General features: G+C 39.6%; 1 protein-coding gene across 2 annotated transcripts; it reads right to left on the bottom strand.

Annotated features, from left to right (window-relative positions):
- Positions 1 to 1,868: 1,868 nt before the first annotated feature.
- CD1.1 (CD1 antigen) lies at positions 1,869 to 5,746 on the bottom strand. 2 transcript variants are annotated; one of them, XM_005663229.4, is made up of 7 exons: positions 5,475 to 5,746; positions 5,069 to 5,257; positions 4,498 to 4,764; positions 3,539 to 3,817; positions 3,041 to 3,319; positions 2,613 to 2,703; positions 1,869 to 2,434 (listed from the first exon to the last, which is right to left on the bottom strand). In XM_005663229.4, the coding sequence occupies exons 2-7, from the start codon at positions 5,127 to 5,129 to the stop codon at positions 2,392 to 2,394; spliced, it is 1,020 nt and encodes a 339-aa protein (XP_005663286.2). In that variant the 5' UTR covers positions 5,130 to 5,257; positions 5,475 to 5,746; the 3' UTR covers positions 1,869 to 2,391.
- Positions 5,747 to 26,118: the final 20,372 nt, after the last annotated feature.

Genomic DNA, 26,118 nt, shown 5'->3' on the forward strand with positions numbered 1-26,118 from the left:
TGGCACTGGCACAAAAATGGACGCATAGGTAAATGGAATAGAATGGAATAGAAAAGAAAACCCAGGAATAAACCCATAATCCATTAATCTACTGCAAAGGAGGCAAGAATACACAATTAGGAAAAAAAAGTCTCTTCAACAAGTGGTGCTGGAAAATAACAATTACTTGTTAAAAAATAGTAAAATTAGATATTTTCTCACACCATATACAAAAATAAACTCAAAATGTATTAACGATTTAAGTGTGAGAACAAAAACTATGAAACTCCTAGAAGAATGCATAGGTAGAACACAATTTGACATAAATTGTAGCAATGTTTTTTTGTATCTTCTTCCTCAGGCAAAGGAAACAAAAGTAAAATTAAATAAATGTAACCTAATTAAACTCAAAAGCTTTTGCACACCAGGGGCACAGAAACACAGAAAATAGTGCACTAAACAAACAGTTCAAAGTGTTTAGTGCTGTTGGTGTTTAAAGTGGTCCTGAAGCAAAAGGCTGAAGTGCTGTCTAGTGTTGCTATGTGCAAGGAGGCTGTGATAGGCCTCACAGAGAACAAATATGTATAGATGAGTTTGTTCAAGTGTGGGATATACAGTTGTGGCTGTGAGCTCACTGTTGGTGATCAACAGTGCAGTGATCCAGGAAAAGACAAGGAAATTCACTGATCTGTATGTGGAGCTGCTCCAGAAACAGGAAAGGAGCTATACTTGTGGATTCATGAGATAATGGCTGGGTTTTGGGGGGTTTTCAGTTTGCTTTAAAAGGATAGTGGACAGCACAGCTGTGTGGTAGAAAGCCAAAGACATTTATGATCCCATCACCCAGTGTCAAGAAAAGGTTAAACACTTCTCGGCTGTGTCTTATTATAAAGAAATATTGCACATGAATATAACTTGTTTTGTTCCCATTGTGGCTCAGTGGTAATGAACCTGACTGATATCTATGAGGATACAGGTTCAATCCCTGGCTCTGCTCAGTGGGTTAAAGATCTGATGTTGCCATGAGCTTCAGTGTAGGTCACAGACACAGCTCGGATCCAGTGTTGCTGTGGCTATGGCACAGGCTGGCAGCTGCAGCTCAGATTTGACCCCTAGCCTGGGAACTTCCATATGCCATGGCTGTGGCCCTAAAAAAGAAAAAAGTAAGAAAATAACTTATTTTGAAATAAATATAAACACATATAAAATAAGGCTATGTATTCATTAACTGACAAAAATGTTGTGACCAGAAGCTCACTGGAATCTACCTAGTGTTTCCCCAGAAGCAATGGCTCAGTTTTCTCTAAATCGGCATTTCCAGTGATTCTAACACAATACCCAGAATATCGAGACTGTGTTCTCTATACAGATCCTTACCTTGATCTGAGGATTGACACTCTGGTTCTCTTTTCTCAACCATCTTTTTTCCTCCTCAGGGACACATCCCCACTACTATCTCTCAGGCATCATCAATATCAGGGCTTCTCAAATGTTAAAGCCCCTGTGACCCTCCCTATTGATTTTGCTAAAATGCAGATTATGATTCAGCAAGTCTAAGATGAGGTCCACGATTCGATATTTCTCATAAGCTCCAAGGTGATAACTATGTTCCTTGTTCTTGAACCACCCTGAATTGCAAAGACTTACGTTCTTCCCTCCTTTTTCTGTTAGAATACTTAGAGTAATATTTTCACACCAATAGGTTGCTATAGTTAAATAATAAGAATGGTCAGAGGCAAAATTGTGTTTGCCTCATACACAGAGAAATCCCCAAGGAAAGTGCAAATCTCTTGACCAGGTGAGAAGACTTTCAAACGGACGAGCAGCAAATATCTCAACTGCTACAAAGATGGCAGGAAAATAATTTTTAAAAGGCTATAAAACTTGTATAAATTTAACACAGAATTTTACTGAGAGCATATTACATGCAAGTAAGATATTTCGCCAAGGATACAAATAGTAAAAACACTTGGAATTTGCTCTTCAGAAGGTTGAAAAATTAGGAGAAAGGGAGTCTAAACAATAGTAAGAAAGGGTCTAAAGTGAGAAGTAGCTTTAGCAAAGTCCTGTTACAATGTGGTGGGAGATCAGTCAAGGCAGAGACATCTTCCACTTGTGAATCAGGGAAGACCTCTGGAGGAAGTGACATCTGATATAAGCCTGATAATCTACTTGACTTTGAAGACATAAAGGTCCCTAGGACATCATGCCATAGACAGTTTAAATTTTGAATTTTCAAGTCCCATAATGCAGGTTAGAACAACAAATCCTGCAAAATCACATTTAGCTTATGTTGACTATTGATCATTAAGCAAAAATAAACAATAACTAAAGCTGTACAAGGAGAATTGAAAGGATGGAGTGACTGTGCTGTGTTTAGATACATCCCTGAGCTCCTGGGTGGCTGGGATCTCATTCCAAGCGGTGAAGAGCACTTGAAGGGTCACAGTGTTTCCTGGGAAGAAAGAGATGAGAGTCACTCTAGCTGGGGTGCAGGTGAGAATTGAGAGATGAGAGGGAAGGGAGATGGGAGGAGGAGAACTGAGGAGAGAGAAAGAAAAAAAAAAAAAAAAGACGGGCAGACAAGTAGGGAGTTAGGGGGAAAGCAAGAAAGATGGACACAAAGAACTCACCAGTGCTTCCTATGCCAAAATGCAAGACCTGTCAGGAGCACCAGGGGCACAATCACTGCCAATAAGATCCAGCCCACGGAGCTGTGCTGTTCTGTGCATTGGGGCACAAGGGTGTCATTTACAACCCAACCCCCCACCCCACTCTACTGCACTCCCCTGCTCTTCCTTTGCTATCCAAGTATTTGCCTCAACAATCTCCTTCCTCCCTATTTCTTCTCTCATCCCGACTCAAAGATGAAGGCTTCATCTAACCCTCAATATCTTGCTATATCTGCAGGGCTCTCATTCTCAACATCCATATTTCTTATCTTTATTTTTATTCTTTTTGGGTCTAGAGTCCCTACAATCCCACATTTTCCATCTGGCTTTCCTGCTCTGGTTGAAGACCACTCACTCCCATTCCCAGCTTGGCCCCAGTTCTTTCTCACCCCAGTAAAGGATGATGTCCTGGCCTCCTAGGCTGCTGTGCTTCACTCGGCAACTCAAGCCAGATGCCTCCCCAGCCGCCACATCCAGGGTTACTCGAAGATACCACGTCCCATCCGCATTGGGCAGGATGTCACCTTGCTGAGTGCCAGGCTGCTCCTGCTCACCCCGCATCCACATCACCCAAATAGGTTTTGGGTAGAAGCCAGAGACGTGACAAACCAGCATCAGATGGCCAGGACTGGGATTGGGGCCAGAGGACAGCCAGGCCTCAGGTCTTACTGTGAGAACAGGAAAGATAGCCAGGGAGGACTCTAAAGCAGACTTAGAGGTTCAGATCTTCAAGTCAGTTTAGAGGGACACAACTTTCCCACATCTAAGAATCTGTTACTCATTTTCCCCTTTTCCTCTTGGCTCCTTCGTATCCTAAATTTGAAGGGCATGGTGGGAAGATTTAATTTTAGAACAGAAAATTCATGGAGGGAGGGTGCAGGACTGACCTTGTCGCTGGAGATCTGCCTTCCCTGCATCAAGAAGACCCAAGACGAAACGTGGGCAAGTGTCACTGAGCAACTTGTGTATTATTTCCAGGGTGCCTTGGTACAAATTGAACAGTTTGCAGACAAGCTGAGCTCTAGTTCCCCCTTTTGGAGAGGGCAACCATGAATTCTTCTGGAAGCTGGCAAAGTCGGATCCTTGATAAGCAATCCTCACAAAGCCTACTGAGGTTTCACCATGGTACAGGTCACAGCCTCCTGCTATCTGTACATCAAAGGGATCTGGTGAAGAAAGTTGTAAATAGAGAAAAGAGGTAGTGAAAAAGATAAAATGAAATGAGTTGAACCAAAAGATGATAAAAGCAGAGGAAGGAGTTTACAAGATTTGAGGGAATAAAGCAAAGTTTGATTTCATCAGAGCTTCAAAGAAAGGGGAATTGATGGTAGTTGGAAAGTCAGGAAAAGATGAATGCAATTAGGAAGGGAGCAAAGTGTTTGAAGAAGGCAACATGAATGGTGTGAGCAAGACAATAAGGAAAGGTAGTGTGAGAGAGTGGGGGTTATAATAATCTAAGGTGAATGGAATGCAATGGGTAACATTGAGTGCATAGACAGAGATTGTTGAAGAGATTGAATAAGGGATAAAATCACACTTTGAGCCAATGGCAGAGTGAGGAAGCTGAGGGCATCTGGTCAGAAGCCAGAGAGAGGGGTGGTCACAGGTGACCACTGATAAAGCACAAGCCTGCAGGCAATGAGAGAGGAGTTTGTAGCCAAAGTCTTGAACCATTTAAGGAATCAGGGTCTGGATTATACTCCTTGACCGAAAGTATATGATTGCAATCTACGGTGGGACAGGAGTGAGTGAAAGCTGTTTCATAGAGAAATAAGAAACTAATTGACACACACACACACACAGCTCCCACCATATCCCCACTCCCTATTGAGAGAGCTGAACTTACATTCAAGCTTCCATTGACTGGCATGATTGAAAAACGCCTGAACAAATCTAACGAAAAACATACGAAGTATATGTTCCGATTCCATCAGATCCTCCCTGCTGAAGTTGCCCTTGGACCAAGGCTGCCGGTAAATGACTATGTCAGATTTCCCTTCACGTCTGTGAGTCTGCAACTCTCCCAACCAAGCTGAACAAACCTCTTCTTCCCAGGAACGGTTGTAAAAGGATGAGATCCAGATGATTTGGAAGGAGATTGGCTCCTGGAAGCCTATGGGAAAAGAACAACTAGAATTAGAAGAGGCATTGGAAAGGAGAGAGAATGGAGAAAGAAAGAGGGGAAACTTGGAGTCTGGAAGAAAGGATGCATAGATATCTCAGCAGACATTTGCCTGCCCCAGGGCCACATGCATATGATACAACTGTGAAAGAGCACAGAGACCTGGAATCAGGAATACTCAGAATGGAAAGACATTGACACTCTCACTATCCATGTTGGGGGAAACACCTCCCCCCCCCCACACACACACACATACTCACACACAGAGACACACTTTCTTGAACAGAGTCCTTACCCTCTTCACTGTCACCACCTGGGAGGAGAACCAGGAGCAATGGAAGTTGCAGAAACAGCATTTCATTTGCAGATGTTCTTCCTCTCAGAAAAGTTTGTCTTTGATTTCTGTTCTAAACAAACCTACCCCACAAAACTTCTATTCTGACTTCCTTCTCCTACCAACAGACAAACCTTCCCTTTAGTCACTCTGTGGGATTAAAAAAAAAAGAAAGAAAGAAAGAAATGAAAATGTGTTCTTTCCCTAAACCCTGGACCACCTACTCAGATGCTCATGTTCCCTCCAATTCTGACTCTCTTCTCTAGCTTCCAACTTCTCTCCTTGTCACCAGTGACTATCCTGTTCACCTTCCCCAAGTTTATCTGCTATGGACCATGTCTCATATAGTGTTGAAAAGCCAATTTACCTATAAGGCCTTTTTTCTCATTCATAAATCAAAGCATGAAACTAAATGTCTCTCCAGCACCCTATTTAATGTCCTCATGCCCCTGCTTTTTTCTGTCACTCTGTCCTTCTCTTGCCTTTTTTGAATATTTCTTCAAATACTCTCTTCCTCTTTCTGACCCTCACTCCACCTCAGTCACATCTCTGGCTTCTATTGGTTGCTTTATTAGCGTTTCCAGAAGTCCCAATGATTGCCCATGAAACAGTATAAACTGCCACCAATTCTCCAAGTATGTAGACAATACGTAATCAGTGGTTGTTATGGGGTAGGGAGTAGGGGAGAGATGGGTATAACAAGAGTATTCTTAGGGTAGTGAAACTGTACTGAAAAATACATGTCATTACACATTTGCCCAAACCCAGAGAATGTACAATACTATGAGTGATCTCTAATGTAAACCAGGAACTTTGGATGATAACGATGTGTCAATGTAAGTCCATCAATTGTAGCAAATGTGCCACCGTGGAGTACGTTGATGGTGGGGGTGGGGGGCAGTGTGTAGGGACAGGAGGTGTATGGGAGCTGTGTAATTTCTATTCAATTTTACTGAGACCCTAAAACTGCTCTGAAAAAAGTCTATTTTTAAAAATGGCAATCAAAAACTGTTTACAATAGAACACACAAGACCAGCGCTTACATGCAGTCCTGTGAGTAAGATGAAAAGTGATCGCACTGTGATAAGGATTTTTGTAGTCTGCACATTTCTAAAAGAGAAGACGGAAACAATATTAACTGAACTTCTTCTCTGTACCACGCTTTGATCAGGGTCCTTACTCGTGCCCCCTAAATTTTTTTTCCGAATAGCTCATTAAGTCTGATATGCACTAGTTGAGACCCCTTATGTCTCTGAATGTGATCTCTTTTTAGGTCATGATGAAAAAAAAAAAAAGCATTCTGATCTGATTGCCCCTTGTCTGAAGAAGAGTTCAAATTCTCAAAGATAACTGAGCTTGGGTCAGTTTCAGAAGTGGTTCTGCCCACTTTTAAACAGCTCAGTCTATGAGTTGTTCCAGGGCTTCTGAAGAGACACTGAGTCCACAAAACTAAAATGTGTGTGAGATTTTACCTTTATTGAATTCTTCAACAAACTGGTATTCTTATGAATTTAGGAGTTATCTCTTTGATTCTCTTAGGTATTAGATGTGCAAGGACCGTGCTAATAATAAGAATAATCAACAGTTGGGTTTTATTCTTACAGTAACTCCTGTCTGCCAACATAAAGTATCTCAATTCTCCCAGCAACCTTAAAAGTAGGTATTGTTGGAGGTCTTGCCATGGCACAATGGGATTGTCTCTGGAGCACTGGGATGCAGGTTCAATCCCCAGCCTGGCACAGTGAGTTAAGGAGACAGCATTGCTCATATCTGATCCCTGGCCCAAGAACTCCAGATGCATGCCACAGGGCAGCCAAAATGGCTAAAAAAAAAAGTGGGTATTATTAATTTTTTCAGTTTTGAGAATGAGGTGAAAAGGGGTGAGTTAAATGGCACTAAATTTCACAACTGCTGATTTGTGGATTGTGGATTTGTGGAAAAGCCAAGTTTTTCTGACTGCATGTCCTTCTAGATCATGAGCAACACTGAATGGTGCACTTGTGGTTCTGAGTTGTGGGTGCCCTCAGAGTCACAAGACATGAATCATTTATGTGTCTATGGGTGTGCAGACAAGCAGAGATGTGCAAATAAGCAGATGATAAGAACTGCTCTTTCTTTTTTTTTTTTTTTCCAAGAAGGAAATGATACTGTTTTACCTAAAAAGGAAATGAGTTTTTTTTTTTTTTTAATGTTCTGAAAGAGCAAACAAGTGTGGCAATACCTCCTTCTGAACTCAGATGGAATACACCCCTCTTTTTTGGGGAGGGTAAGTGTCTCTTGGGGCAAACATTTACCTTACTCTTCTTTTCCGCCTTTCACACTCAATAAACTTTTTTTCTTAAGCACAGTAAGGAAACTACAGTGTCATTTCTTGATGCTCTTACCCTGGATATCAGAACACAAAACACATAATTTATCATATTTCATAAATTTACAGTCAAAAAAAGTAATTATAAAATCCAATCTCCATATTTTATATATTAAAAAATCATATCCAGTGTTTTCACCATAAACATCTTTGCTGCAAGCAGATTTATGACACAACAAATTGTCTATACAGCAATTTTGCCATAAAAGATAAAATAACTGTAATTCACAGTCTTTGAAAGCATTAATTATCCATTCTTTTTCTTTTCTTTTCTTTTCTTTTTTTTTTTTTTTGGCTATTTCCATGGCATATGGAAGATCCCAGGCCAGGGATTGAACCCACGCCACAGCAGCTACCCAAGCCACTGCAGTGACAATGCCTTATCCTTAACATCCTAGCTCCACAAAGGAAATCTTAATTATCAACTTTTTATCTAATTTAAATACAATGGCTTATTCTATGATGCTGCTTTTATCAAATGTATCGTGCAATATTAGAATTTGGAGGCAAATAAGAATCAAGCTCTGGAGTTCCCATCGTGGCGCAGTGGTTAACAAATCCAACTAGGAACCGTGAGGTTGCGGGTTCCGTCCCTGCCCTTGCTCAGTGGGTTAACGATCCACTGTTGCCGTGAGCTGTGGTGTAGGTTGCAGGCATGGCTTGGATCCCGTGTTGCTGTGGCTCTGGCGTAGGCCAGTAGCTACACCTCCGATTAGACCCCTAGCCTGGGAACCTCCATATGCCGCTACAGCTCCGATTAGACCCCTGGCCTGGGAACCTCCATATGCCATGGAAGCAGCCCAAAGAAATAGCAAAAAGACAAAAAAAAAGAAAAAGAATCAAGCTCGGTTCCTCCTATCCATCCAAAAGAATGACCATATGATTTTTGCTAAATATAAGTCTTTTGAAAATGGTGATTTTTATTTTTTTTCTATTTGATTCTGGAGAACAAGGTGTAGACAGAATTTTTGTGTTTGGCACAGAATCTGGCTTGGATGATTTGGTGAAATATGAGCACTGGGAAGTGATGGAAAACTTAAATATTCCCCAGATGTGTACTGCCAATTATATACCTATGTGTATTGATAAGAAATATCAGCATCCTTCCCCTGTTTGTTTTACTTCCAGGATAATGGGAAGAGACTTAGAGCAGATTTTTTTTGTATCATAAAGAACTTATGTCCAATATTAGGCCCTGAATCATTAATGACTGAATTTGAGAAAGGAAGTAGCACCACTTTCTCTGTTATACCTTAATACAACTCTAACTGTGAATTTAAACTCATTTAATTGTATTCAGATTTTTTTTATATTTTTCACTCTTCACCATAAAATATTTTTTACAATTTTGTCATTTAATTTTCTGTGTGTAATCATCTCCTTTTGATCTTTTTCATTATGTCCTTTTCTTTTACAGCAAAGTTTGTCTTATGGCCGATTAGTTGTACAGCCAAACTGCTTGTGGCAAAGATTCTTACAGCGAAAGGACTTAGGACTTAAAAACTATAAACCTTGGGAAAGTTGTGTGGCCACTTTGAGTCAGAGTTAGTTAGTGGCAGAGCCTAGAGTACAATTCAGGCCTCCTGACTCCCAGTCCACCTCCACGTGCCTCCTGGTACTGTGGGGACAGATGCCCTCTGCCTGATTCAGGCAAAGCTGGGGTTGGTGACTCCTGCAGGCCTGGAGAAAGGATTCCTAGGAGGGCTACTCCCCAGAGCTGCTTTTTTGACATCCTGGTCTGCATTCTCATATTCCCAATTAGTATTAATTGAGGGAGGCATGAGGAGAAAGCAGGGACCTCCCGGAAGCTCCCCGCTCCTCATCTCAGACAGGGGGAGGCCTCTGCAGAGGGGATGCTGATCATTACTGAAGTTGAGGCTCTGCTTCATTAGGCAGGCACAGCCTCTCCTGGGACTAGTTCCCTTGCCTCCCCCTCTGGCTTCCCCAGCTCAACTGAGCAGCTCCTTTGTCTTCTCATTAGCAAACATGTTAGCATGTTGCTCTGTTCCCCCGAGTTACTCAGAAGAAAAGTTTGTGGGAGGATTTCCTCAGCTGGGTCGGGCTGGCACTCATGCTTCCCCGTGGGACGTCTAGGTAAGGTGTTCAGACAGGCTGTGCATGGCAGTGGTAACTCAGCAGTGGGTCCAAGGTTCCTCCGCTTGACCAAAGGGAAATAGGGGCAAAAACCTGGGCTGGCCAAGGCTGTGGAAGTTCACTACAGCTGCCTGAGATCTAAGAAGGAGGGGAATATCTAAGATTTCTTTGGACGCACAGTTCAAAGATGTCCACGCTCACCTTGAGCTGTTGGGTCTCTGAGCAGAGGTGCCGTCTGGACTCCACCCCATGTACAGAATTCCTACAGACCCACACATTGGTGTAGTGCTTTCCTACTCACCAAGCGCTCTCACATTTCAGCGGTCCCTCCCCACCGAGGCAAGGCAGTGCAGGGTAAATATTATTATTCTCTGTTTTTCAAATAGACACCTGAGGGTCTAGGAGGCCACCCAGTACAGAGACTGACTTCACTGTTAGGGGGTTTTCTAGCCCCTATTAATTAAGATCATGTGAAATGACATTCAAAATTGCTTTAGCTTAGGAATTCCCATCGTGGCTCAGTGGTCAATGAACCTGGCTAGTATCCATGAGGACCCGGGTCCATCCCTGGCCTTGCTCAGTGCGTTAAGAATCCGGCATTGCTGTGACCTGTGGTGTAGGCCAGCAGCTATAGCTCAGAGTCGACCCCTAGCCTGGGAACATCCATATGTCATGGGTGCGGCCCTAAAAAGACAAAAAAAAAAAAAAATGCTTTGGCTTTCAGCCCTTGGAGACCAACCATCAGCAATTTAATTTGGTACCTATGTATTTACTACCACCAAATAAGTAGCAGTGATAATAATATAGTACTATTTATGGAGTGCCTATATGTATATAGTGGGTATATAAACTTATACTACATGAGGAAACTGAGGCTCAGAAAGGCTGTGTGACCAGTCTTGGATCACAACAGAAATGATGGATCTGTGTTCTTGCATAGGGAGACTATTTTAGGTAAAGGACTAATATAGGATAGGTAGGGAGATGGGTTCAATAATTAGTAACAGTGCAAAATGGATGAAAATGAAGGCATGCAAGGAGGAATAAATGGGAGACATAGATAACAGATTCAGAAAATGTTAGACCTTATCATTACCCTGATTTTACCTTCCCTGGACTGTGGCATCTGGACTCAAAAAAACTCATCCTCAGTCTCTGAAAGTACCCCGTTTCTGTGCGAAACATGGCAGGAAAAGAAGATTCATTAATCTATCAGGGGTCTCAAACCCTGCCCCAGTTTCCCCACTGGGGGGGGAGTTTTTAGTTAGGCCTCCATTCAGCCCGTGATTGGTAGGGGGGAGTTTTTAGTTAAGCCACCATTCAGCCTATGATTCTTGGAGCTCAAGCTGAATGTCTGAGGCCCTAGTCTCAGTGACTCTTTCTACAAGGGCACTGAATTATTCCACCTGTTCAGAATGTTCGCTTGTCTATGTCTGCCACAGGTAGGCAGTTGTCCTGGAACAAGGAATATTCTTTCTTTCTTCACATTAGTTCAGCATTTACTGTGTAGCCATGGCAAAAAGTAGACCCAGCATTCTCGAAGTATCAAAGAAGACACCAGAAAATCATCTGACCCCATCTTTTCAAAAAAAAAAAAAAAAAAATCAACAGCATTAGAACAACAATGCAGAAAACAGATGAGCAAAAAGTAGAAAACAAACTGAAACATAAGTAGGAACAAGGACCCAAAGCTCAGCCCTTCCCTGTCCCTCCCTTCTACCTGGCTCCTTGACCAGTTCCTCTGCTAAGATGGTTCAGTTCCACTCTCGCACTTTTTCAGATGCGTGAACTGAGGGCCAAGGAGGTGACACAAGTTTCCAGAGATGCACAGCTCCTTGGAGGCCAAAAGCTTGGTAGAAATATGTCACTGCGTGTATGTCCTTCATACAAATGTTCTCAACCACTTGTATAAAAATAAAATAGAAGAATTGCTGGACATGGATTTAACCCCAGATCCATTCCCGTGGGCTGGGTGGTCTTAGCAAGACTTCCTCAGCCTCATTCTCTCTTCTGCCAGGTGAAAAAGAGAGGATGAGGCTCTTTAATTCCACTTTTGCAAGACTTCTTAGAGAGAGCAGGATCTGAGATGGGTGAGGTATGAATATCCAGAAGAGAGGAAATAGTGTTGGTCCTATTTCTCAGTGTTTCCACTTTTTGACTATGTGATCCTGGACAAAAAAGAAAGTAACTACTGGCTGACCTCAATGTTATCTCCCTTTTTAAAAAAATCAATAACAAAGTGTCCTAAAGATCAAATGAAGTAATACGTGTTAAATGTTCAATACACAATTTAGCTGGAGGATGGGCAGTGTGGTGGTTAAGGCATGGAGTTTTTCATCTGTCTTCTGAGGGTGGAACATCAACTCCAAAATCTACTATTGTGTGATCTTAGGAAATACACTTAACTTTCCTGTGCCTCAGTTTCCTGAGGATAATAATAGAATCTTAAATACCATATACATGTTTTCTGCAAACATTTCTGCAACAGAAATGTCTTTCCTTGAGAGTGCTCAGTTTCACACATATCTCACATTCTCATTAGGTATGATGTAAAATTGGTAACAATTAATGTGAAACATCTCCTTTTGACCTAATAGTCCAAAATCAACTTTGCATAACTTGAAGAATCCTCCTGGTTTTCATGATGTCTCTCTACACTGTTTCCCAAAATGCAAGATGCAATGTTCCATTCTGTTGGCCTGCTAAGTTTACAGTTTTTGAGCTCTGATCTCGGCTCTCCTCTTGTACCTCATTTCACAATTATTAGAGAAATTAAAATCAAAAATACAATGAGATATCATGGCACACCAGTCAGAATGGTCATCATTAACAAGTCAACAAATAAATGCTGGAAAGGGTGTGGAGAAAAGGATACCCTGCTTCACCATTTGTGGGAATGTAAATTGGTTCAACCACTATGGAGAACAATATGGAGGTAGCTCAGAAAACTAAATATAGAACTACCATATGATCCAGCAATCCCACTCCTAGGCATACATCCAGACAAAACATTCTTTCAAAAGATATGTGCACACCTATGTTCATTGCAGCACTATTCACAATAGCCAAGACATAGAAACAAATTGATGAATGGATTAAGATGTGATACATATATACAACGAAATACTACTCAGCCATAACAAAGAAAAAATAATGCCATTTGCAGCAGCATGGGTGGAACTAGAGATTCTTATACTAAGTGAAGTAAGTCAGAAAGAGAAAGACGACATTTATATCACTTATTTGTGGAGTCTAAAATATGGCACAGATGATTCCATGTACAAAACAGAAATAGATCATGGCCAAGGAGAGCAGATTTGTGGTTCCCAGGGGAGGGGAGAGAGTGGGATGGATGGGGAGTTTGGGGTTTTGGGATGCAAACTGGTTACGTTTGGAATGAATGGACAATGGGACCCTACTGTGCAGCATGGGAACTGGATGTGACTGGGTCGCTTTCCTCTACAACAGAAATTAAATAAACATTGTAAATCAACTACACTTTTATAAAAATAAATAAATAAATAAATAAATATATTTACATAGAGAATTCTCGCTATTCCAACTTCCCAACCTATCTTCACCTTCCTAGTCTTTATTCACCATGAGAGAAGACCACTTTAATAGTGTTTCCTATGTCAAACCTAGAAGATAAGAATTTGTTATAATTTCCTATTCTTGAGCACAAGGCCTCGTAGTGTGTATTTGGTTTCATCTTGGCTTTTTTTCTTGATAATAAATTTTGAAAATCTGTCCATTGACTTGTAGAGAGTACTTTCCCATTTAAAAAAGAATGCTCTGTGGTTTTCCATTGTGTGTTTAATTGAACTAGTCCTCTATTAAAAGAGTCTTGTGTTGCCCCAATATTTGGCTATTTAAATACATAGCTCTAACAGGAGGTTCTGTCATGGCTCAGCAGTTAGTGAATCTGACTAGCATCCATGAGGATGCAGGTTTGATCCCTGACCTCTCTCAGTGGGTTAAGGATCTGGCGTTGCCATGAACTGTGGTGTAGGTCGCAGTTGCAGCTCAGATCTGTTGTTGTTGTGGCTCTGATGTAGGCCGGCGGCTGCAGTTCCACCTGGACCCCTAGCCTGGGAACCTCCATATGTCGTGGGTGCAGCCCTAAAAAGACAAAAAGACCAAATAAATAAATAAAATAAAATAAAATAAAATAAAATAAAATAATAAATACATAGCTATAATAAATAACCATGCATATACATCATTTCATATATATGCAGAGAAATTCTTAAAAATGTGACTCCGGGTATGTAATTTGGGTAAATATTCCTAAATTTTCTTCTAAAGAGATTATACCACTTAGTTGTCAGCAATGGATGAAATGGTGTTTCCACAAAACATTTTTTACAAAGCATGTTTTAGAGCTTTTGAAGCTTTGTAAATATGAAAATTGAAAAATCGTAATTTATTGTAGTTTTAAGTTTCTGCTTTACCTCATTGTGTATGAGGTTGAAATTTTTTCTCATGTTTATAATATATATATATACATATATATATATAGTCTTTCCTTTTTTTTTTTTTTTTTTTTTTGTCTTTTGTCTTTTGTCTTTTTAGGACCGCACCCACCGCATGCAGAGGTTCCCAGACTAGGCGTCTAATCAGAGCTGTAGCCTCCAGCCTAGGCCATAGCCACAGCCACAGAAACTCTGGATCTGAGCCACGTCTGTGACCTACACCCCAGCTCACAGCAACACCGGATTCTTAACCCACCTGCAACCTCTTGGTTCCTAGTCAGATTTGTTAACCACTGAGTCACGATGGGAACTCTGATAAAATCTGTATTTTTTTATATAATTGGCTAATTTAAGGTTCTGTCTCTAAAACTCTGCAGTAAACATTTTAAGAGAAAGGATTCTGTTTTATACATCTCATTTTCCCCTGTTTCTAGCATGAGGGCTGGGCATAAAAAAATGTTAAAAGACACATTAAATAAAGGAAGACATAACTGACTGTGATTTCACATATTTCTCACATTGCTTTACTTATACTTGATACAATTTTTCTAAATTTAACTTAAATTTTAAAGAATGCATTGCATAGAAATATAGCACATACAATTTTAAAATCACTTGCAATGGCACTACTTTAAAAACTATTCATCTATTCATTTCTAATATATGCTTTTTTCAAATATCAGCATTGAAATTTTGAACACATTCAATCTTATATTTTTTCAAATAGCTTTTAAGCATATGTAATTTCAGATGTCATCTTTTCCCCATATCATGAATTACTTGATGGAGGCATGAGGACTTGTTCCTTTCTCTTGTTCCATTCCTGATACAGAATAAATGTTAGGTAACTACTCACTGCTGAGAGGTGATGACATAAGAGAAGAAACGACATTCTTGGTTAGGCAAGATCTATGCTTGGAAGCTTCTGATCCTTTCACATATATCTCTGCTTCTGCACTACTGACTCTGGATAGTGTCTATAAATTCCTAAACTCAGGTGTTTATATTGTATCAATAGCCTTCTAATCTACTCAGTTAGTGCTAAAAGATTCAGATACACACCTGGACACTACAAATGAAGAAAGATATCTGTTTTGGAGCCTGCCTCATGAAGAGGAAATATAGGCATATCAGTGTGATATGACTATACAGAGAACTAAAAATGAGTATTAAAGTGGCAACTCTGAGTACAGCATAGTTATTCCTTTGAAGAGTCTGCATAGATGGCTAATCTATACAGATATATGAAATAAGGGTGGAAACAAAGACTCTTTTGGTGTTTAGGATTGGGGAGGACCCAGTAATTTAGTGAAAGGGCAATTGAAACTATCTATTCTGGAGAAAGATCAGGTATTTCAGGTGAAGTGGGATATAGGCTCATTGCTGGGTGAGATTGAAGAAAGCTCTCTTATTGTCCAAATACTTGAGATTTATTTTTCTCTCTTTCAATCCTGCAGTTACATTAGCACTCTCAGAAGCAAATATCTTTTTTTCCTTTTGCTGAAAAATCTCCAGCTCTCATAGAAGCTTCTCTAGTTGGATCTCAGAAGATTCAATGATTTCCCTCATTTCATTGTTGATGTACTAGTTCATCTCTTGTGGTGACCTCTTTATCTTAAATTTAATCTAGCAAGTGTATAGTCTCCACTTTTGATTCTTTAAAAAAAAGTACTTTGGTTACCTGATTGATTCAAGGGCATTATTTCCAATAGATAGATGTTCTTATTCAATTATTTTTCTGGATTCCATGACCATCCAAGTACATGCTCACAGTTAGAACTCAGCTGAGGTTAGAACCCAGATGCTAATCTCAAGACTTTTGATGAAAATATTGACCATCTGCCGAGAAACACATGAAAAGATATTCAGCATCACTCATTATTAGAGAAATGCAAATCAAAACCACGATGAGGTACCACCTTACACCAGCCAGAATGGCCATCATCCAAAAGTCTACAAACAATAAGTGCTGGAGAGGGTGTGGAGAAAAAGAAACCCTAGTACACTGTTGGTGGGATTGTAAATTGGTGCAACCACTGTGGAAAGCAGTATGGAGATTCCTCAGAAAACTAAACATAGAACTACCGTTTGATCCAGCAATCCCACTCCTGGGCATCTATCCAGAGAAAACCACGACTCGCAAAGACACATGTACTCCAATGTTCATTGCAGCACTATTTACAATAGCCAAGACATGGAAACAACCTAAATGTCCATCAACAGAGGAGTTGATCCAGAAGATGTGGTACATATACACAATGGAATATTACTCAGCCATTAAAAGGAATGAAATACCAGCATTTTTAGCAACATGGATGGACCTAGAAACCATCATGTTAAGTGAAGTCAGCCATACAATGAGACACCAACATCAAATGCTTTCACTGACATGTGGAATCTGAAAAAAGGACAGACGGAACTTCTTTGCAGAACAGATGCTGACTCACAGACATTGAAAAACTTATGGTCTCCAGAGGAGACAGTTTGGGGGGTGGGGGGACGTGCTTGGGCTGTGGGATGGAAATCGTGTGAAATCAGATTGTTATGATCATTATACAACCACAGATGTGATAAATTCATTCGAGTAATAAAAAAAATATTATAGCAATTCAACTGAAATCTAAGCAGCCTTAAAAAAATCACACTTTGGAAAAATATATGTTGATGTGGGGAAATGCTTGGATTTCAAATGCAGTATATGTATTATGATTTTGTGTGCATGCATGGGAGTGGGGGGAGGGTGGAGAGAGAAACTAGAGGATGAAAGGAAAATAGAGAAAGAGAAAGAAATACAGGAATGTTACACCAAAAAAAAAAAAAAGAAAATATTGACCATCTGGATATAAATAAAATTCTTCATAGGAAAGAGGATAAGCCCCATTATGCAGTCTTGGGTAATAAATAATAACAGTGGCGAATATGTATACAATGGTAACAATACTGGTATGGAGTCTTTGAACAGTGCAGTTAGAGTATCAGATATTCAATAAACAATAACTGAAATAGTGAATAAATGATAAAGGACTTGATGACGATAGAGATAGTTATGGGAGCAATGGAGGTGAAGATGTTCAGTACAGAAGTGATTGTGATGCCCATGTTGTTTGGGTTTATATGGTGATGAAGTTAGTGGTATCAGAAAAGAACCCGGATAAAAGATAAAACTCACTTCTGTGATGCTCTATGTGCAACTCTCAACCTGTGCATAAGGCTTATACACAATGGCTTGTCTCTTCACATAGAAAGCTATGTGGAATGTACAAAAAGTTCTGGTGACCCCAAAGAGGCAACGTCTCTGAGATTGGAATCCAGAGCCCAGCCTCCCAACTGAGGATTGCTGAGTTGAGAAAAGTCATTGGAGAAGTAGAGCTACTCTGCTCCAATTTCCTGTGCCCTATTTCCTGCCCCAAGGGAATCCTTACTGAGAGCCAGGCATAACCAGCCACCCCAGGGAACATAGCAAGGAGCCCCTTGGAAGCCAGTATTTTCAGGAACATGATATATAAGTAGGGACTTATTGTATTGAAGTAAAAAGGACACTGAAAAATAAGCTACAAGATTCAATACCACCCGGTCTAATGTTCAAGGAATGGTGTAGCAGAGCTGAGAGGAGCCAAAGAAGAGGACTAAGAAATGTCTCTGACTTTTCCTTGGTGAGGTCTATTGGATGCGTGAGAAGAAAACTCTCAGGACATTACTGTAGATCTCCTACTTCTACTCTCATCTCCAAAATATTTTTTCAGCAGCTTTATAGAATCACAGACTATCAGGGATGCTGTGGCTTTTATAAGTTATCTACTTAAACTTCGTCATTTTAAACAAGAGCAAGTTCAGGTAAAGAGAAACATGGGAAGGCTCGATGTTCATTTTAAATTAGTGACAAAGCAAGTTGAGAGAGCCAGTTCCCAAATAGAATGAGTTTATTTGGAGATAACCCTTCTAGACTGACACCGTAGGGTCCTGACTTCAACAATTCACACACACCCTCCTTAGAGACTTCCTAGTTCATAATTCCCTTGGGGAATATTTCCTCAAAGATACTGTGCCTACTTAATGATTCTTTATGTTATCCATTCATTCTGGGCTTTGAGGGACTGTCCCCAGAGTGTTCACATTTCTTTTTTTCTCCCACCTCTTCCTCCTTCAGCCTTTATTGAGAACATTCTTGAGTTTCAGAGGCTCCCTGAGGGTACATAACCGTCATATTTTATAAAGTATTTGCCACATTTTTTCAGAGTTGAGTACAACTGATTATTGTATAAAGTGGATGTGGTATAGGGGGATGCTTTAAAAAAAATCACAACCCATTTCATTTGGACTGCAAGGGTATGAGCATAAAAGTTTTCTCATCTCTTCTCTTTCCTGGTGGTATATTTGGGAGAATATCATGGGACCTAAGATTCTGGAGTCATATTCTATATGATCAGATAAGTGCTAGGCTGTGAAGCAGGAAACCCAGACCCCACTCCAACTCTGTCAGCAATATGCTGTGATACTATGCAAACCACTTCTGCCTTCTGGTCTTCAGTTCCTTTTTGAAAAGTGAGAGGAGTTGTTTTGATAACATGGAAGTTATTTTCAGTCTCATATGTTCTATTCTTTTTGATCAGTAGAAATTTCTCAAGAAGGAACCACAAGTGGTTAATTTTCTCACTCTACCCATTCCTACCTAGGAATATTGGATCATGTCAACCACATGTGGACCCTCGGATTTTAATCCTTACTGGTTTCACTACAACAGGAACTCTATGAACTCTTTCACTCTTTTTTTTTTAATCTTTTTAGGGCCACACCCTTAGCACAAGGAAGTTCCCAGGACAGGGACCAAATTGGAGCTGCAGCTGCAGGCCTACAAAACAGCCACAGCAATGACAGATCTGAGCTGCTGCAACCTACACTATAGCTCACAGCAATGCCAGATCCTTAACCCACTGAGAGAGGCCAGGAATAGGACCTGCATTCTCATGGATACTAGTCAGGTTTATTACTGCTGAGCCATCATGGAAACTCTATCTGTTTCACTCTTGGAGACACCCTGTGCATCTGTCTCCTCATCCTAGCAGGGAATTTGGTTGTCATTTTACTGGTTCAAGTAGATTCTGGACTATCTATGCTCATGTACTTCTTCACCAGTGTTCTCTCCTTTTTGGAACTCTGATATGTCAGCACCACAGTGCCCATGCTGCAGCACACATTACTCCATGGGCATTCACCCATCTCATCAGCTGTGTGCTTTATCCAACTATATTCCTTGGGCATGACTGAGTGCTACCTGTCGGGTGTCATGGCATTGGATTGCTACCTTGTCATTTGTCACCCACTCCACTAACATGCACTCATAAGGAGATAGGTACATTATGGCTAGCACCAGACACTTGGGTCACTAACTTATCAGCTAATCTTATGCCAGTCAGCCACATAGCCACTTTACCTTTCTGTATGAAACAGTTCTGGGGAGAGATGAAATACAGTCACCACAGTTTAAATGTCCAGTTTGCAGAAACAACAGCAAATATGAGACATGAAAAGAAATAGGATAGTTAGATCTACATACTGAAAAAAAAAGTAACTAGAAACTGTTTCTTAGGAAACACAAATATGAAGTTTACTAGGCAAATGTTTTAAATCATCTATTATAAATATGTTTAAAGAATTAAAGGAAACCATGTCTAAAAAAATCTTAAAAAAGGTGTAAGAACAATGACTCACCATATAGACTATCAAAAAAGAAATAAATATTATTTTTTGAAAACAAATCAAAACTCTGGAGTTTAACAGTCCAATTACTGACATGAAAAATTCACTTAATACTCTCAACAATAGATTTGAGCTGGCAGAAGAAAGAATCAACAAACTTGAAGATATGGCAACTGAGATTAACCAGTCTGAGAAACAAAGAGGAAAAATAATAAATAAAAATAAACATCACTCCAGAGGCCCATGGGGCATTATTAACAATACTACTATATGGTATTCTCTTGTGGCACAGTGGATTAAGGATTCAGTGTTGTCACTGCAGTGACTTGGGTTGTTGCTGTGGTGCAGGTTTGATCCCTAGGCCAGGAACTTCCATATGCCATGGGAATGGCCAAAAATAGAGAATACCACTATGTATGTATAATGAGAGTCTCAGAAGGAGAGTAAAGAAAGAGAAGAAAAAATGTGTAGAGAAATATAGCCAAAACTTTCTAAATCTGATGAAAAACATGAAACTATACATCAGGAAGATAAATGGACTCCAAGTAAGATAAACTCAAAGATATTCATATCTAGACACACAATAATCAAACTGTTGAGAGCCAAAGATGGAATCTTATAAGCAGGAAGGAAGAAGCAACTCAGTACATACAATGGATCCTCAATAAGATTAACAGCTCTACAATATTATGTTAGTTTTACGTGTACAACATATTGTAAATCGATTGTACTTCAGTTAAATTTTTTAAAATTTAAAAAGATCAATAGCTCATTTCTCATAAAAAAATGAGGATTAGACATTTTTTTCAGAGAAATAGAACAAAAAAATTTAAAAACTTGTATGGAAACAAAAAAGAACAATAGCCAAGACATAGAAGCAACCTAGGTGTTTATCAACAGAGGATTTGATAAAAATGTGGTACATATATACAATGGAATATTAGTCAGCCATAAAAAGAATGAAATAATGGCATTTGCAGCAATACAGATGGACCTAGAGATTATCATACTAAGTAAAGTTAGACAGTGAAAGACAAACATCATAAATATCACTTATATGTGGGATCTTTTTTAAAAGGATGCAAATGAACTTATTTGCAGAACAGAAACAGAATCATAGACTTTGAAAACAAATTTATGGTAACCAAAGGGGACAGATGTTGGGGGAGGGATGGACTGGGATTTGGGATTGGCATATGCACGCTGAGGTATATGGAATGATTGGCCAACAGGGACCTGCTCAAGAGTACAGAGAACTCAACCCAATATTCTGAGATAATCTTTATGGGAAAAAAACCTGAAAGAAAATGGACATGTATAGCTTAATTACTTTGTTGTAATTATAAGTTACAATTACAACAAAGTTATCATAACATTGTAAATCAGTTGATGCTTCAATAAAACTTTTTTTAAAAAAACATGGGAATTAGAAAGTAGTTGGATAATCAAATAGCTAAGAGGGAAAGATTGTCAACCAAGAATTCTATTTTTTTTTGTCATTCAAAGTTATTCTTCAAATAAAGAAATTTATTCATAGATGAATAAAAAATAGAGGTAAATTGTCTCCAATAGGGCTGACCTACAAGAAATACTAAAGTTTTGAAAAAAATTCATTAAATTCCTGAAATAGAGAACAGAAACATGGCAGAGGAACTTGACAAAACCAAAAGTTAGTTCTTCAAGAAGATCAACAAACTGGAAAATCTGTAGCTATACTAGCAAAGAGAGAACCTCAAATTACTAAAATCAGGAATGGAAAAAGTTACATTACTGCTGACCTAAATAAACTTAAAAGAATTTTAAAGGAATACTATGAAAAAAAAAATATGTCGACAAATTAGATAATCTAAGTGAGATGCACAAATTTCTAGAAAAACACAAACTACAAAAATTCAGTAGATCTGTAACCAAAAAAAATTGAATTAACAATCAAAAACTACCCACAAAAGAAAAAATGGGTTCAGAATGTTTAATTGTAAATTCTACCAAATGCCCTAAGAATTAGTATCAAGGCTTCAATACTTTCCAGGAAATGGAAATAGAGGGAATACTTCCCAATTCATTCTATGAAGTCAGTATTACGACAAAGTCAAAACCAGAAAAAGACATGACAAGAAAATTATAAAGCAATATTTATCCATGTACATAGAGGCACAAAATTCTTCAAATATTAGCAAATCAAATGCAGCAATGTCTAAGTATTATACACTAAGGTTATGTGCAATTTAACCCAGGTATGCAAGATTTCTTTGAAATATGAACAAATCTATGAATATAATACACTCAATTAATAAAGGACAAAAATACATGATAATATAATAGATGCAGAAAAAGGCATAAAGGCAGTTTATTGTTCTCATGTACATGTGTACACACATTTCTAGGCCCAAATAGAGTAGCTGCTTACTCTCATCAGAAATTTGAATTTGAATTTTAGAAGATAGCAGAATAGAAGTACTGGAGCTCAACTTCTCTCCTAAAAACCACAAAATTCACAACTAAAGGCTGAGCAATCTTCAACCAAATGGACCGGAAACCTTCAAAAAGATATCCTACCCCAGAAGACAAATAGGAGGCCACATCAAGAGGTAGGAGGGGTGATTACGTGATATAAGCTACTCCATACTTCCCAAGTGGGAAGCCCCACAGACTGGAAAGTAAGTGGTTCACAGAGACTTACCTTCAGGAGTGAGACCCACATCAAACTCCCACGTGTGGGAATCTGGCACTGGGAGAAAGAGCCCCTGGAGCATCTGGCATTGAAGGCCAGTGGCACTTTTGCACAGAAGCTGGATGGGACTGGGGGAAACAGAGACCCCATTCTTAAAAGGTGCACACAGATTTTCATGTGCACTGGGTCCCAGGGCAAAGCAAAGTCTCCATAGGAATCTGGGTCAAACCTGACAGCAGTTCTTGGAGGACCTCCTGGGAAAACAGGGGGTGAATGTGGCTTGTTGTGAGGGAAGGACATTGGAAGCAAAGCTCTCAGGAATATTCAGAAATATTCAGCAGACGGCCTTTCTCTGGAGGTGGCCATATTGGGAAAATCTGGCCCCACCCATCAGTGCTGAAAAGCCCCAGGGCAAACAACAATCCAGGTGGGATCACAACCCCACCCATTAATAAATAGGCTGCCTAAAGACCCCCCCCAGGCACACAGCTGCCTCTAATCCCATCCAGAGACAGAGCCCCACCCACCAGAGGGATAAGAATTAGCTCCACCTACTAGTGGGCAGGCATCAGTCCCTCCCATCAGAAAGCCTACAGCAAGCCCCCATACCGACTTCAGCCACAAGGGGGCAGCCTCCAGAAGTAAGAGAGGCTACAACTCTATTGTCTGCTAAAAGGTCACCACACCAAAAACCTATAAAAATGAAAAGACAGAGAAATATAACTCAGATGAGGGAGAAAGAAAAAAAACGAGAAAATCAGCTAAGTGATCAGGAGATTCTCAGCCTCCAGGAAAAAAGACGTTAGACTGTTGATGCTGAAGATGATGCAAGACATTGGAAATAAACTTGAGGCAAAGACGCATAACTTACAGGAAACACTGAGCAAAGAGATACAAAATATAAAACTTAAACAAGAAGATATGCAAAATATAATAACTGAAATAAAAAATTCACCAGAAGCAGCCAACAGCAGAATACAGAAGGCAGAAGAATGAATAAGTGAGGTGGAGGACAGATTAGTGGAAATCATGGCTGTGGAACAAAAAAGAGAAAAAAGATTGAAAAGAAATGAAGAGTCTCAGAGAACTCTGGGATAACGTTAAATGCACCAACATCCATATTATAGGGGTGCCAGAAGGAGAAGAGAAAGAGAAGGGGTCAGAAAAAGCTGAAAACTTCCCTCACATGGGAAAGGAACCACTCACTCAAATCCAGGAAGTGCAATGAGTACCATATAAAATAAACCCAAGGAGGACTACACTGAGACACATATTAATCAAACTGACCAAAATTAAAGACAAAGAGAAAATCTTGAAAGCAGCTAGGGAAAAGAAACAAATAACATACAAGGAAACCCCAATAAGGTTATCAGCAGATTTTTCAGCAGCAACTCTGCAGGCCAGAAGGGAGTGGCATGATATACGTAATGTGATGAAAGGTAAAAACTTCCAACCAAGATTGCTTTACCCAGCAAGGCTCTCATTCAGATTTGAAGGAGAAATCACAACCTTCACAGATAAGCAAAAGCTAAGAGAATTCAGCAACACTAAACCAGCCTTACAACAAATACTAAAGGAACTTCTCTAGGCAGAAAAGAAAAGACAGCAACAGGAAACAAAAATATCACAAATGACAAGGCTTACCAGTAAATGAATATATATACAGTAAAGATACAAAATCATCCATGCACAATTATGCCACCAAAATCAGAAATCATAAGAAGAGGTGGGTACAAATGCAAGACACTGGAGGTGCACATGCAATTAAGAGACCAACAACTTAAAACAATCTTATATACATATAGACTCTTACATCAAAACTTCAGAATAACTCCAAACCAGGAGTTCCTGTCATGGCGCAGTGGAAACGAATCCAACTAGGAACCATGATGTGGCAGGTAAGATCTCTGGCCTCGCTCCATGGGTTAAGGATCCAGCGTTGCCATGAGCTGTGGTGTAGGTCACAGACGTGGCTCGGATCCTGAGTTGCTGTGGCTCTGGGGTGGGCTGGCAGCAACAGCTCTGATTTGACCCGAGGCCTGGGAGCATCCATATGCTGTGGGTGTGTCCCTGAAAAGCCAAGAAAAAAAAAAAAAAGAACTTCAATAAATAAAACTATAAGACACTGAAAAAATCCTCAACAAAATACCAGCAAACCACATCCAACAACACATTAAAAGGATTGTACATCATGATCAAGTGGGATTTATCCCAGGGATGCAAGGGTTCTTCAATATCCACAAATCAATTAGTGTAATACACTACATTAACAAACTGAAGAATCAAAACCATATGATCCTCTCAGTAGACGCAGAAAAAGCCTTTGACAAAATCCAACACCCATTTCTGATAAAAACCATTCAGAAAGTGGGCATAGTGGGAACCTACCTCAACATAATAAAGGCAGTATATGACAAACCCACAGCAAACATCATTCTCAATGGTGACAAACTGAAAGAATTCCTGCTGAGATCAGGAACAAGACAAGGATGTCTGCTCTCACCACTACTCTTCAACATAGTTTTGGAAGTCCTAGCCACGGCAATCAGAGAAGTAAAAGAGTAAAAGGAATCCAAATTGGAAAGGAAGAAGTAAAACTATCCCTATTTGCAGATGACATGATACTAACCTAGAGAATCCTAAAGACTCTACCAGAAAACTGTCAGAGCTCATCGATGAATTTGGCAAAGTCGCAGGATACAAAATTAATACACAGAACTCAATGGCATTTCTATATACTAACAATGAAAGATCAGAAAGAGAAACTAGGGAAGCAATCCTGTTTACCATCGCATCAAAAAGAATAAAATACCTAGGAGTAAACCTACCTAAAGAGACAAAAGACCTGTATTCTGAAAACTATAAGACACTGATGAAAGAAATCAAAGATGACACAAATAGATGGAAAGACATACCATGCTCTTGGACTGCAAGAGTTAATATTATCAAAATAACTATACTACCTAAGGCAATCTACAGATTCAGTGCAATCCCTATCAAATTACCAAGGACATTTTTCACAGAACTTGAACAAAATATTTTAAAGTTTGTTTGGAAGCACAAAAGACCCAGAATATCCAAAGATATACTGAAAAAGAAAAATGGAGCTGGAGGAATCAGGCTCCCAGACTTCAGACTATACTACAAAGTAACAATCATCAAAGTCGTATGGTACTGGCACAAAGACAGACATATAGATCAGTGGAACAGGATAGAAAGCCCAGAATTCAACCATGCACCTACAGTCAACTAATCTATGACAAAGGAGGCAAGAATATACAGTGGAGAAAAGACAGCTTGTTCAATAAGTGGTGCTGGGAAAACTGGACAGCCACATGGAAAAGAATGAAATTAGAACACTCCCTAACGCCATACACAAAAATAAACTCCAAATGTATTAAAGACCTAGATATAAGACCAGACACTATAAAACTCTTAGAAGAAAACATAAGCCAAACACTCTCTGACATAAATGACAGCAGCATCTTCTCAGATCCACCTCTTAGAGTAATGACAGTAAAAACAAAAATAATCAAATGGGAGCTAATCAAACTGAAAAGTTTCTGCACAGCAAAGGAAACCCTAAACAACACAAAAAGACAACCCACAGAATGGGAGAAAATCTTTGCAGATGAATTGACTGACAAGGGATTAATCTCCAAAATTTATAAACACCTCCTATGGCTCAATACCAAAAAAACAAACA

This window comes from Sus scrofa, chromosome 4 (genome assembly GCF_054392235.1).
Source record: "Sus scrofa isolate SSC_HxYL_T2T_F1_AM1 chromosome 4, Sscrofa_HxYL_maternal_Yorkshire_Landrace_v2.0, whole genome shotgun sequence".
Taxonomy (NCBI): domain Eukaryota; kingdom Metazoa; phylum Chordata; class Mammalia; order Artiodactyla; family Suidae; genus Sus; species Sus scrofa.

Coding starts and splice junctions, on each gene's coding strand:
- CD1.1 (XM_005663229.4), bottom strand. CDS start 5,129: ATGCTGTTTCTGCAACTTCCATTGCTCCTGGTTCTCCTCCCAGGTGGT. Junction 2,704..3,040: donor GGACATCATCCTTTACTGGG/GTGAGAAAGAAC, acceptor CCCAATGCACAG/AACAGCACAGCTCCGTGGGC. Junction 2,435..2,612: donor TTTTGGCATAGGAAGCACTG/GTGAGTTCTTTG, acceptor CTTTCTTCCCAG/GAAACACTGTGACCCTTCAA.